The 14,407-nt window shown below is 46.1% G+C and overlaps 1 protein-coding gene across 2 annotated transcripts in view; it reads right to left on the bottom strand.

The window, feature by feature from the left end:
* Window positions 1-2,622: 2,622 nt before the first annotated feature.
* Window positions 2,623-14,407, bottom strand: part of smc3.S (structural maintenance of chromosomes 3 S homeolog) — a 29,050-nt gene continuing 17,265 nt past the window's right edge. For both annotated transcript variants that reach the window (XM_018227219.2, NM_001366436.1), the window contains 11 exons: window positions 14,204-14,356; window positions 13,640-13,791; window positions 13,363-13,521; window positions 13,148-13,255; window positions 7,109-7,217; window positions 6,438-6,685; window positions 5,352-5,564; window positions 4,252-4,419; window positions 3,897-4,074; window positions 3,533-3,639; window positions 2,623-3,022 (listed from right to left, as the gene is read on the bottom strand). In XM_018227219.2, coding sequence (XP_018082708.1) covers window positions 2,951-3,022; window positions 3,533-3,639; window positions 3,897-4,074; window positions 4,252-4,419; window positions 5,352-5,564; window positions 6,438-6,685; window positions 7,109-7,217; window positions 13,148-13,255; window positions 13,363-13,521; window positions 13,640-13,791; window positions 14,204-14,356 — 1,667 coding nt within the window. In that variant the 3' untranslated portion in view covers window positions 2,623-2,950. The remainder of the gene's footprint in view (window positions 3,023-3,532; window positions 3,640-3,896; window positions 4,075-4,251; window positions 4,420-5,351; window positions 5,565-6,437; window positions 6,686-7,108; window positions 7,218-13,147; window positions 13,256-13,362; window positions 13,522-13,639; window positions 13,792-14,203; window positions 14,357-14,407) is intronic.

The following is a 14,407-nucleotide window of genomic DNA, read 5'->3' on the forward strand; positions in this document are numbered from 1 at the left end:
CACAGGAGTGAGCGGCTGATGGAGACAGATGTTCTGCAGGGAGAGACTCTGATCAGATGCACAAACAACAGAAACGTCTCCATGTTTTTTATTTGCATCAAAGGGAAACTTGAAAGAACCAGAGAATTACACACTCCCGGCTGTGTTTGTACTGGGGGATCTGTGTACTGTACAAGTGTGACGTCACAACTGCTTATACAGTGAGGAGCCACAGATGGACCTGTGCGGGGGGCACAGTAGTTAGGGGTGTGGGGGGTACAGCAGTTAGGGGTGTGGGGGGTACAGCAGTTAGGGGTGCGGGGGGTACAGCAGTTAGGGGTGCGGGGGTACAGCAGTTAGGGGTGCAGGGGGTACAGCAGTTAGGGGTGTGGGGGGTACAGCAGTTAGGGGTGCGGGGGGTACAGCAGTTAGGGGTGCGGGGGGTACAGCAGTTAGGGGTGTGGGGGGCACAGCAGTTAGGGGTGTGGGGGGTACAGCAGTTAGGGGTGCGGGGGGTACAGCAGTTAGGGGTGTGGGGGGCACAGCAGTTAGGGGTGCGGGGGGTACAGCAGTTAGGGGTGCGGGGGGTACAGCAGTTAGGGGTGTGGGGGGCACAGCAGTTAGGGGTGTGGGGGTACAGCAGTTAGGGGTGCGGGGGGCACAGCAGTTAGGGGTGCGGGGGGTACAGCAGTTAGGGGTGCAGGGGGCACAGCAGTTAGGGGTGCGGGGGGTACAGCAGTTAGGGGTGCGGGGGGTACAGCAGTTTGTGGGTGCAGGTGGCACAGGAAAGTGCAGGAGGTGCAGATATTATAGTGTATATGAGCCTTTATGTTGGTTACTGTAACTCCCTGCACCTGCTATACCTAGTACTGAGGGGGGTGTTAGTTCTTGGGGCAAGCGCTGGGAGTCCATTCCCAAACCTACAGAGAATGCCAGAAACACTCACTACACTAATAGTCAGCCCAGTTGGCAATGCCAGGCCCCCCGCTGTCACTAAATCCTGGGCTTGGCTGTTCCATGGCATTCGGCTGATAACCTGTATCTCTGGTGCAGCTGCGCGACTGTCCTGTTGTGGGGCACCTGTTCCTCCCAATGCTCCTCATAAAACGGCTTGTGTGGCCCCTGCTGGTATTTTCCATGACCCACAACATTCCCAGCGTCTGACTGCGCCACAAACACAACAATGGGGGCTCTTATGTACCAGCGACTCACTGAATAATCAGGGAATTTAAAGGGAACACAAACCCACTTCTCTAAAGGATGAAATTTCAAGGGGAGCAACGAGTTGCACCCTAACTAGTATGGGCCCCCATGGATGGATCCTTAGCCCTGTGTGACTGAGGAATAACTCAGGGCTCAGATCCATAGGTGGGGGCCCATACTGGTTAGGGTGCAACTCAGGTCTGGACTGAGATTCAAAATAAGCCCTGGCATTTCAGGTACACAGAGACCCAAACAGGCCACATAGCAGCCCAAACAGCCTCCCACCAGCCCAAAATATAGTGACTGTCTATGGCAACTTATAGCAGCCCCTCTGGCATTTGCCAGAACCCACAGATTGCCAGTCCGGGCCTGGTGCAACTCCCTGCTCCCCTGTAATTGAGAATAATACAACTGGGGTGAATCACTGATGCAAACCAATTTGTGGGTCACTGAGCTATTTCCTGAACCCCTCTGCTCCCCTGGGAATAAGGATCAGCCAATCACAGCACAGAATACAGGAGTAATTAGGGCCAATTAGTTTCTTGTTTGACAGTTTGGGCAAATTATTTGCTCCATGTGACCCCGACCTATCAATTGCCTGACCCCTGCCCTGTGGGGCCAACTCCCTGCCATGCACAACAGCTGCACAATAAACTCACTTTATGGCTCTTTCTCGAGTTGCTGTGGAGACAAATCTGTCACAGAGGAAACACCCAAAGGGAGAGAGGGGGGAAAAGCCATGTGTCTGTCCATATGCACTCACTGTCTGTCTCATACACTATCTGGGCAGAGGGCTCCGTTCCATTGCTCTCTCCTGACACCCAGCGGTGAAAGAGGAAAGTGTTGTGTGTCAGTGGCCCCTATACATTCCTACTGTAGAGATCATCCAGCGAGTCCATGGGGCTGCCATATTGATTGCTCCGAGAAGCATGTCAGTGAAGCAGCAGTCTTTACAGTCACAGCAGAATGCAAGGCATTGTGGGAATTAGAGAACTACTGCTACATTGTTTCAATGATGCATGTAGTCAGGACCAGCAGTGCAGAGAAGAGAAAGAGAAGGAAATCCCTTAGCAACAGACATTATATCAAACTATGAAATGCTCATTATTGTGACAGTGATTAGCAGACCTTAATAAGAGAACAGTGGGGGGGGGGGCTGTTTAGGAATATTATATTAGTTAGTGAAAGCTCCGTTAAGCCTGGGCTGTCAGCCTCGTGTGTCTCCATGTGACGCAGACTGTAATGGACACCAGTAAGGTATGCGGCTGCTCTTTAAATACCAACGTCTGGATCTAACAGAGCCTTCAGGGATTTATGGCAACGACCCCTCCAGTATCAACAGCGCAAGGAACCAATCATAGACCAGTCCCAGAGCTAAAGGAGCCAATCACTGCCCAGTCCCAGAGCACAAGGAGCCAATGACGGACCATTCACAGGAACTAAAAGCAACAGTTTTATTGAGCAATTTAAAAGAAACACAAATTGTGATAAAAGCAGAAATTGAAATGCACTTTTCCAAAAGATTTAAAACAGGGGGAAGGGGACGGGGTAACCAGGGAAGGAAGGGGCAGAGGAAATAAAAGTACAAAGGCTTCATATAAAATCACATTGCAACAATGAACATAAAATGGCTGCTACAGTTCAGCATACGGACACAGAAGCTTGCAGTCCAACGCAATAAAACCCGTCTCCTAAATCCCACTTAAATATACACAATAGGGAAGAGTCTGTACAAAATGTTCAGGGAAGTGACAGTAGGGGGCGCAGCTCAGCCGTGAGTCGTGTCGTCTTCCACAAAGTCCTTGGCCTGCTCCGCTGTGATCACATCAATGTGACTGACCTGCAGGGGGGCGAGAAGGACATTGGGACATGAATCGCTCACTCACCCCACAACACCCCAAAATGGTGGGCTCTGTTGCATCAGCCAAAAGTACACGTGGGAGCTGCCACCAGACACTGCGTCTCTATTATATCAGCCAGAACCAAGAGGGAGATCATTTCACAGTATTAAAGGCAAAGTAAACAGTTTAAAGTAACTTTTAGTCTGGGGAGAAGCTCCTATACAGACACAGATATGGGCCACATTGCAACACAGTAAAGTTGTAATGTGAACAGTATTTTGTTGTTGGGGTTGCACTGACCCTAGCAACCAGGCAGTGCACTGAATGACACTAAAATATGAGAAAAACTAGTCTCACAAGCTTCTGTATTGTTTCCGGGGAGTGCTGACCCTAGCAACTAGGTACAATGTTTAATTCAAGTTTGACAGAAGCTGCAGGTTCTCCCTCATTACTTCTGCCAAGATCAATTAAACTATAAAGGCAAATAATAAAGAGGACTGGCAATTTACCTTGTTTCTAAATTTGACTCCATAAAACTTGTCAGCCGACTCCAACAGCTCAGGCCGGAAAGTTGTGGTGATGAACTGCGCGTGGGAAGCCAACTCCATGATCATATCTGGGGAGTTAATTACATTCTGTTAATAATCCCGGGACAACAGAAAAGTCAATATGGAGTGATGAGAAGCAGCAGTAGGAGGAGCTTGCAGATTCAGCTTTGCTGTGTTAGATGTAACCCCAACCCAATAGAGAGAAGCCACTGGGCATGATGATGGGGCAAACAAGTAAAATAGAAGGAGAAATAAACTGGCTGGGGGATCAGAATGTATAGGACAAAGAGTAGGACAGCCAGATTGAAGGAGGAACATCCATTACCTGACACGGCCTTCCTGTGCTGAGCATCCAGCGCCTGGTCGATTTCATCAAACAAGTAGAAGGGGGCGGGGTCACATTTCTGGATGGCAAATATAAGTGCTAAAGCCACCAAAGACTTCTGCCCCCCAGAGAGCTGCTGCATTTCCCTCATCTCCGCCTGTTTCCCTGTGAATGAGACCTGAAACCAAATTCATAATCAGCAACATCCCAACAGGTGATAGTGTAGCTTTCCCTTTAAATATCTTACACAATGGTGATTCTGGAGAAAGCTGGGCAAGAAGAAGGGGTGCTGTTACATGGGCAGGTATTTATGGTACCTTCAGAAAAGGGAAATCTTTAGAGAAGAGTCATTTACCCGAATTCCAACGCCTGTGAACTGATCGACAGAAGGGACACTGCTCTGAGCGCTGCCTTCCCCCTCGTCCTGCGACTGACTCCCCTCCACGTCTCCCTTCTTCATCACCAGCGTGGCCTTCCCTCCCGGCACCAACTTCTGGAAAACTTCACTGAAGTTCTTGGACACCTGAGAGGAAACAAAGTCAAGTGGGTGTCCATGTATTTCCCACTTACACGTAATACACAGAGCGACCCTCCAGTCATTCCAGAGTCTAAAACACCATCTTGATCTTAAACTTGCTGCATTAACCCCATGAAGGAATCACCAAGCCCTTTGGCCTTTCATTGGCTGAACCACACATAGTGCTCATCTGACACTAAAAAACTAATTTTTAAAATATGAATGTGCATTAATAGTTACCTATAGGTCATTTTGTTTTTTGCTGAGAGGTTTGTTTTTGTAAGTAATTGTCACTTGAAGTCCCTAAACCGGACTGTTTTGCCAACCTGACTGTCCCATCTCAGCCTGTCAGTTACAGTTTCTAATACTAACGGACTCCTGCTGCACAAATCTGGCCTCCCCCTCATACAGGAACATGGGGCATCAGACAGCACAATGTGCAAATACTTTATGGCAAAGTTATAAGTAGCTTTCAAAGGCAATATTATGATAGATGTAAAAAATGTTTAATTTCTGGTGTCCATATCTCTAAGTTACTGGGCTTGTGGGTTTCTCAATGCTCTCAAGGTGCCCATGTGGTGCTACATACACCTGCTCACAAGGATAAGGGGCTCAGGTAATGCACTCATTGGCTAACCAATATCCCGTTTGGCTTTTGATTGGGAGATCCAGTTATTCTGGCCAAGTTACCTTCTTCCAAATTAACAAGTAGAAATTAACACTATTCCAAATGAACAAGTGTCAGTTTAAGAGAGTTTTGTGTGGTTCCTTTGTCTCCCCATGACATCACATCATGCTCCATCACTAGGCTATACACGCACTGATGACATTGTGGGAGGGGAAAGGGGTGGGCCTATATACAAGGATAGAAGCACAAAGTGAGTGAGTAACAAGTTCTTGTCTGTTCAGTGGTTCCTATTTAAATGTAGGAAACAAACCTGTTTGAATGTGAGCTGGATGGCCTCGTACTTCCGGAGCTCTAGAACGTTCATGAGCTCCATGATGGATTTATGGCCCCGGTCCAGTTCTTCCTGTCGTTTGATCAGTTTCTCCTTTTGTTCTGAGAAGTTGACAAACTGGTCCAAAGCCTTTTTATTGACGTGGCTGTATTTCTTCAGCTCCGTGTTGCACTGCTCCAGCTTCCTGAATAACTGACACACACAATACAATGAGTCAGTGAGTACAATTACATAGAGCTGCTGTCAATAATAATCACTCTCTTAGAGCACACAAACCAATGGATTAAACCCCAACCCTGTCTTATATGTTAAAAACTGGGGGCAAGGGTTTTGTGGTCCTTTAATAGTTTGGGAAAGTCATTTAGTCAGCAATTAAAGGGGTGGTTCACATTTAAGGTAACTTTTTATTATGTCATAGAACAACCAATTCTAAGCAACTTTTCAATTGGTTTTCATAATTTTTTTTTTATATCGTTTTATAGTTATTTGTCGTTTTTGTCTGATTCTTTGCAACTTTCAAAGGGGCGTCGCTGTCCCCTTCTAAAATGCTCTGTAAGGCTACAAATGTATTGTTATTGCTGCTTTTTATTACTGATCCTTCTATTCAGACTCTCTCCAATTCGTATTCCAATCTCTTATTCAAATCAATGCATGGTTTCCATGATAATTTGGTCCCAAGTTACCAGATTGCTTAAAATGCAAACTGAAGAGCTGCTGAATAAAAAGCTAAATAAGTCAAAAACCTTCAATAATTAAAAATGAGAACAAATTGCAAATTGTCTCAGAATATCACTCTCTACATCATGCTAAAAGTTATCTCAAAGGTGAACAACCCCTTTAAGTCATGACTCTCTCTGCACAGTGTTTCCCATTAATTGGGATATAATGTGGTGATTTTGGGTGCTGTGACAGAGCACTTCCTGAAAGCATTATAGAATTCGACATGCCCCAAGTGCCACATGCTTAAGGTTCCTTTTATAGAAGAACTCAGATGGGCACCAGAGCAAATACACAACAAACCCCCTGGCTGTCAGTAACCTTTGAACCCCAATAATTTCAAAATACCTGTTTTAAACTTAGGGTCTGGTACTTTTCAAAAGCTTCCTGAGGGAGAGAGCCGAGCTCCCGGATCTTCTTCATACACTCCTCCTTCTTCTTCAGGAGCATTCCCTGCCTGTTGGTCATCTTCTCCAACTCTTTGGTGTCATGGTTAATGGCGTCCATGTGGTCCTTCTCCATGTTCTTCCACCGGTCCATGCTTTTCACAAGATCTTTGATCTCTACTTCCGTTTTGTCAGTTGTAACATCCAGACCTAAAGTGAAATAATAAACCCATGTTTCACATGCAGGGACATCAGTGGAACATCATCTGGCAGTTGGAGTTATTTCATTAGTCTTAGAATACTTTGCATGTATCTTCTAAGCAAAAAAGAAAGGCAAGAATGCAAATAAGATGGCAATTAAGATTCTGAAAGCAAAACCAAAAAATGTGGTTTAATGAGCATTTATGGGGAAAATGTTCATTATCTTTTATTTATAGCATACTCCCCAAAACATTAGATCAATTATACATCACTCACCAAACCCTGCCCCTGTAAGCTTACAATCTAAGGTCCCTATGACACTCCCTTTAGTTCCACTACCCAGTGGAGGTTACAAAACATTCTTGCCCATAAGTGACAGGCAGTGGGCTGCGGGTAGCTACACATTCCTGTATTTATACTCATTGTATTCACCTTCTGATCGTGCAAGGGTGTCCTTTACACGTTTGTTGATGGCTTCCAATTCAGATGTAGTAGCGGTAAGAACATTGCCCCCCTCAGTCTCCCGTAGCTCATTGAGCTCCTAAAACACATAAGAAATGAATGAGTTGGGGATTCCAACACAAATACCCAGTCATAGCAACGTGTGGTTACACTCTATCCCTAATGGATAAAATACAATTGTAGGCGCCTTCCACTGTTAAGAAATTAAAAAATGAGATTTTGTGTACTCACCGTAAAATCTTTTTCTCTCTGGTGGCTTGGGGGACACAGGGAACCATGGGGTATAGCTGATGCCATTAGGAGGTAGGACACAACAACTGAAAAAAAAACTAGCTCCTCCTCCACTGGCTATACCCCCCAGCAGGCGGAGCCTACTCCAGTTTGTCCCAAAGAAGGAACGAAGGAGGTTTTACTAATTTTAAACTTCAACAATTAACTTGAAAACTTATCACACATGTTACTGAGAAAAAACAGAGAGGCCTCCACGAGGGAGGGAAGCCCTGTGTCCCCCAAGCCACCAGAGAGAAAAAGATTTTACGGTGAGTACACAAAATCTCATTTTCTCTAGTGTGTGCTTGGGGGACACAGGGAACCATGGGGACGTACCAGAGCTGTCCCCCAGTCTCAGGGCGGGAGAGGCCCTAACTGGATTTTTCGACTGCGGCCTGAAGCACCCTTTTACCAAAGCGTGTGTCATGTGCCGCAAATGAATCAAAATGATAGAACTTTGCAAAGGGGTGGAGGGATGTCCACGTAGCTGCTTTGCATAATTGCTCTGCTGAGGCCTGATTCCGAAAAGCCCAGGTTGTGCTCATTCCTCTTGTGGAATGCGCTTTCACTTTATCCGGAGGTGTTAAACCTTGTGCTACATAAGCTCTTTGAATTATCTGTTTAATCCATCTGGATATGGAAGCTTTAGTGGCTGGAGATCCTTTTAATGGACCTGAGGCTAACACGAAAAGAGAGTCAGTCTTTCGTACTTCCTGTACTCTATGGAGATAGAACTTTAAAGCACGTACTGGATCCAAAGTATGCAGTGCTGCTTCCTTGGGGTTTTTTGGTGAAGGGCAGAAGGTAGGAATAGTTATTTCCTGGTTGATGTGAAATGCCGATACCACCTTGGGTAGGAAGGAAGGTACTGTACGAAGCACAGCTCTGTCATGGTGAAAGGTAAGGAACGGAGATTTGCAAGATAGTGCACTGATTTCGGACACTCGTCTTGCTGAGGTAATTGCGAAGAGGAACACTGTCTTTAATGTTACCAAATGTAATGGTATTGATGCCATCGGTTCAAAGGGAGCTCTCTGTAGTGCTTTAAGAACTAAGGTGAGATCCCATGTTGGAACAGATTTGCGGAAAGGAGGAACCACATGTGCTACTCCCTGTAAAAATGTTTTAACATCCGATAGAAGTGCTAGCCTTTTCTGGAATAAAATAGAAAGAGCAGAAATCTGTGACTTGAGGGAACCGAGAGATAATCCTAGAGACACACCTTCTTGGAGAAAATCCAACAATTTTGCAGTAGAAAAGGACTTAAAGGCAACTTTATGTCTGTAGCACCATTGCCTGTAACTAATCCATACCCGATAGTATAATTTGGCAGAAGAAGGCTTTCGCGCTGCTCGCATGGTTTGAATTACAGCGTCCGAGAATCCCTTCTGCTTCAGAATGCTGGTCTCAAGAGCCACGCAGTCAAGTTGAGGCTGTGAGGCTTCGGGTGTAGAATTGGGCCCTGATGCAATAGGTCTGACACGTTTGGCAGAATCCACGGCTCCTCTATTGACATATTTACGAGGTCCGAGAACCACGACCTTCGAGGCCAGTTTGGAGCTATGAGAATGAGGGTGGTGTTCTCCCTTTGTGCCTTTTTGATTGTTCTGGGTATCAGGGGAATTGGAGGAAATGCGTAGGCTAGTTGAAAATCCCACGGGGCTGTGAGAGCGTCCGCTGCTAGTGCCAGAGGATCCCGGCATCGCGCAAGGAAGGTTGGTACCTGTCTGTTGTGGCGAGACGCCATTAGGTCTACTTCCGGCAAACCCCATCTTGCAGTTATTTCTTGAAACATCTCCTCCTTCAGTGCCCATTCTCCTGGGTCTAATGTTTGGCGGCTGAGGAAGTCTGCTTCCCAGTTTTGCAGACCTGGTATGAAAATGGCCGATAGTCTGGCGTTGTTCTTTTCCGCCCACTGAAAAATGTGCCGGACTTCTTGTAAAGCTGCCTTGCTTCTTGTGCCCCCCTGGTGATTTATATAAGCCACCGCTGTTGAATTGTCCGACTGTATCTTTATTGGTTGTCCTGCTAGTTCTGTTTGCCAGTGTCTGAGTCCTAGACGAATAGCCCTGATCTCCAGAAGATTTATGGACAAGCGGCTTTCCACTTGAGTCCACAGACCTTGTGCTGATTTGCCCTCTAGTACCGCTCCCCAACCTGACAGGCTCGCATCTGTCGTCATTAGTCTCCAATGTGGTTCTCCCAGAGGTCTTCCCTTGGAGATGCACTGTGTTCGTAGCCACCAGGTCAGGGATACTCGCGTCCTGTGAGAGAGGCGAATCTCTTGAGACAAGTGTTTTCTTTTCCATAGTGTAAGAATGTTCCATTGAAGTTCCCGCATGTGGATTTGGGCAAATGGAACCGCTTCTATTGTAGATACCATGACCCCCAGTACCTTCATACAGAATCTGGTCGAATGGCTTGTTTTTGCTAGTAAGGAACGTATGAGAGCTTTGAGATGAACAATTTTTTCCTGAGTCAGGGACACTCTTTGTGTCCGTGTGTCGAACAGTAGTCCTAGAAAAACCATAGACTGACTGGGTGTTGTGGATGATTTTTCTAGATTTATAGACCAACCGAGTTCTTGTAGTTTGTTCATAGCAAGACGGGTTACTCTTTGTGCTTCTGCTAAAGAGGGTGCCTTGATTAACAGGTCGTCGAGATATGGGGTTATGGATATGCCCAACTGCCGTATCTCTGCCGTGGCTACTGCCATGATTTTTGTGAACACCCTTGGTGCCGAAGTGAGGCCAAAAGGAAGTGCCCTGAATTGGTAATGGCGGTTTTGTATGGCGAATCTTAAATACTTTTGATGAGAGGGGAAGATTGGCACATGTAGATAGGCGTCCTTTATGTCTAGGGACGTCAGAAATTGGCCTGGGGTCATTGCTGCAATGATGGAGCGTAGAGATTCCATTTTGAACCTTCTTGGGCGAATAAATTTGTTTAGACCCTTTAGATCCAGTACTGGACGTACTGATCCGTCTCTTTTGGGAACGATAAACAGATTTGAATAGTATCCCTTGAAGTGCTCCTTTGGGGGGACTGAGGAAATAACCTCTGTTTTTGAAAGAATATGCAGCACGTTTTGAAAAGCCTTGAACTTGTCTGGTTCTCTTGGGATTCTTGACATGAAAAATTTGCGAGGGGGCAACGAATTGAATTCCAGGTGATAACCTTGAGTTACCACCTCCTGTATCCAAGAATCTGATGTTATTTCTAACCACCTTTGAGAAAAATGGATTAGCCTTCCCCCCAGAGGTGTTGTATGTGTCGGATGCCTCCAGTCATGCGGTGGAGGGCTTGTCCGACGTTCTGGTAGAAGGTTTGCGAGCCTGCCAAGAGGTTCTGGGTTTACCCGTGAAGCGTCCTCTGTTGGATGCTGTATTCCGTGGTGGAGAGTGTCTCGAGCTCTTGTTTTGTGAAGGTCGAAAAAACCTCCCTCTCCGAAAGGAAGAACGGGCTTTTGGTTGAGGAAGTAGTGTGCTCTTTCCTCCTGTCGCTTGACTAATGATCTTATCCAGATCTGGGCCAAACAGGAGTTTTCCTTTGAATGGCAATGATGTAAGCGATTTTTTGGACGATAAATCAGCTGACCATAGTTTCATCCATAGCGACCGCCGAGTAGCAATAGACAGTGCTGAAGCTCTGCTAACTGCCTGGGTTGCGTCTAAGGCCGCCTCACAAATATATTCATTTGCGTCTTTAATTTGCGTCGCCAGCTGTGAAAGTTCTTGTCTTGGCACTCCCGAAAGGATAGCTTGAACAAGGGAATCAGACCATGTTTGTATTGCCCTGCTAACCCATGCCGTAGCCAGGATTGGACGAAGGGCAGTGCCTGATGCTGAGAAAAGGGAGCGTAGTAACCCGTCCATTTTCTTGTCCATCTGGTCCTTAAAGGACGAAGCATCTGGTACTGGAAGAGCTGTGCTCTTGGATAAACGTGAGACTGGAGCATCCACTGAAGGAGGGGAAGACCATTTCTCGGTGGTATCTGCAGAAAATGGATAGAGTTTGAGGAACCTGCGATTTGGTTGGAAACGACTTTCTGGCTTGTTCCACTCTTGTTGAATTATTTGTTCAAGCTGCGCGTGAGAAGGAAACGTAGGTGAAGATCTACTACTTCTTTTAAATAGGATCTTAGACTTATCTGTACTTGTCTCTGGTTCTTGTATGTTAAGAGTTTCCAGAACGGAAGCAATTAAATCATCTATCGCTTCAGCTGAGAATTTTGAAGGTTCCTCATCTAACATATCTGAACTGCAAGATAACTCCCCTTCTGATAAACAAAGGGTTTCTTCCCTGCCTAGGGGCACTGGAGATGAACCTCTGGAATGATTATCACTCTCTTCGTCTGATGACGAAGGTGCTCTGCGTTTTGACCCCCTATGTCTGGGTTTATCTAATCTTGACAGAATCTTATCCAAAGACAATGCTAATTTAGGTATGCCAGTAGCTAACTGGGCTGCCCAGTCTGGAATAACGGTCTGTACTGGAGTAGAAACGTTTGGGATAGGTACAGCAGATGTCTGAGGAATTTGGTCTGTTTGAATAGGAGCAGGTGCTGGGAGTTCCTTATCAGGCTCAGCCATTTTACACTTAGAGCAAATAGGCTCTTTTTGCCCTGAGGGAAGCTTTTTGCGACACTTGGCACAAGCAAGGTATCTTACAGAGGCTGTTTTCCCCCTGGAAAAAATGGCCTCACTATTTTCCTCAGACATGATATGGCAAGCAGATAAGAGTAAATATACTCTGACAGAGCTAGGGGGTAAGTCAGGGAAAAAAGGGGCTAGTTTTCTAGTCACCGTGTCCTGTAGATATACCGCTCCCTGCTCTTGTTGCACTGCTTGATAAGCGACGGTCCCGACACAGAGAGAGTGACAGGATACGCGCTGACTGCGGCCTGAATAGAATGCGCTGTTCCGGTTGGAGGATTTTTCCCCTGAAGCCGCCTTGCTTTCGCGCCAGTGCGCGTCACGTGGTATGCGGCTGCACTACCCGGAAGCGCTATAGTAATACGCTTGTGAGCGTATGTGCGCTGTTCCTCCTTTATGCAATGTAAAGTAACCGCATGTTAACAAGGAGCGCCGGCAGAACCCGCGGCTATGTTCCCCTGACAGTTAGGAGGATTAGCCGTCTAAGTGCACAGTACACCTTCCCTGTGAGTCGCTAGCGTGCTTCCTAGCTAAGGTGACAGACTCTCCCCTCCGGTCCAAGTGGGAGGGAGGGGGAGAAGGAAGGCTCTTAGTGATATACCGGAGACTAGGGGAAACCAGGTATACTTACCCTCCCCCAGGGTCCCGACGCCTTCCGTGTCCTGGCCAGTTCACTCCTCCTGTGCACAATGAGAGAGGGTGATAAGACAACTGGATGGTAGTAGCTGTGTAGCAAATACCCCAGGAAGACTTCCCACGATGGGAGAATATAAGCCAAGGCATCCCACACAGTGTAGGCGACTGGTATAACTCCTTTTGTCATAAAAAATAAAGATTTCTTGAGGAAATAAGGACATGTCCTGACCTCCTGAGGACACAACAAAAAAACTGGAGTAGGCTCCGCCTGCTGGGGGGTATAGCCAGTGGAGGAGGAGCTAGTTTTTTTTTCAGTTGTTGTGTCCTACCTCCTAATGGCATCAGCTATACCCCATGGTTCCCTGTGTCCCCCAAGCACACACTAGAGAAAAAAAAAATATGTAGCTGGCACCCCTAAAAATGTTTTATATTAGATCTCAAGACCAACCTGTTCCACTTGGTCGAGCCTCTTTCTGAGATTCTCATTAAGGTAGGTCTCTACTCGAGTGATTGTTCCCTCCAGCTTAATCCTTTCATTCAAGAGCTGCCTGTTTTCCTATAAGAAGAAGCAGCAGCACAAACATAAGCCCAGCAATTTATTAAGAGCAAGATTAGTCTATGCCTAATGCTGTTGGATCGGGAAATTTTGTCCAAGTTACATACTAGCTGCAACTGTCGAATCTCATCGTTGAGGGCATCCACCCTTTTTTGGTCCTCCAGACTAAGCTGTGACAGTAGGTCTGTGCCCAGTTCAGCTTTCAGAGACTCTCTAGTAGACTCCATGGCATGTAAACTCGCCTCCAAACTTTGCAGACTTCGTTGCTGTGAGAGAAATGGCAAATAGTTAAGAACCCAGTGCCAATTCAATAACTGGAAACTGCCCTTCACTGAAACAGGCTTGGCCCAGTTTGCAGTTAGAATGTTACAGTTAGAACCTTACCTTAGGCATGAAGGTTTTCTCAGACTGCTGCCGCTTTTCTTTGAGCATTTTCATTTCTGATAAGATACTGTCCCGAGAAGCTTTAAATTTCCTCTGCTGGGTCTCAATTTGCTGCATTTGATTCATTAGCTGATCGATTTCATTGTTAATCCGTGCAGCGCACTAAGGAAAATGTCTTCCCCTGACGTAGAACCAGCAATTGCTAAAATATTGCACCAACAATTTGCACGTAAAAATGCACCAACATGCATTCTGGACTACTACTTATGAGTAATGGGCAAGTGCTAGATGTTCCCATTCAAAGCAGAGTATAGCTTAAAGCAGTACAGTAGACTGCAGTAAATTCATATTTATTTTTTGGATTTAGTTCTCCTTGAAATGCAAGCCACAGCACCAGAATTTAGTAAAATTCGAATCTATGGCAGACATAGTTTAATAGACCAACTGCTTGCTTTATAGATAAATGCAGTTATAGGACATCCTATACTTGTACCAATACTCTGTGCATAAAAGGTGCTGGTTTAGAATCACAGGTGTAACTGTATTTGTTAACACAAAGGATATTCTCAATGTTTCTGCGCAGATTCTCGTTCAGCTTTGCCTCCAGAGCATGAAGCTCATCCTCCACTTTGCGCACGTCTTTCTGGAGTTCAAGGCGGGACTTTCTTGTGTCATAGTAGCCTCCTGTTAGGGCCCCCCGATGGCTCACCTGATCCCCTGTCATGAGAGGAGAATCACTGTACCACAAACCCAGGACAACACTACAGA

Source organism: Xenopus laevis, chromosome 7S (genome assembly GCF_017654675.1).
Source record: "Xenopus laevis strain J_2021 chromosome 7S, Xenopus_laevis_v10.1, whole genome shotgun sequence".
NCBI lineage: Eukaryota > Metazoa > Chordata > Amphibia > Anura > Pipidae > Xenopus > Xenopus laevis.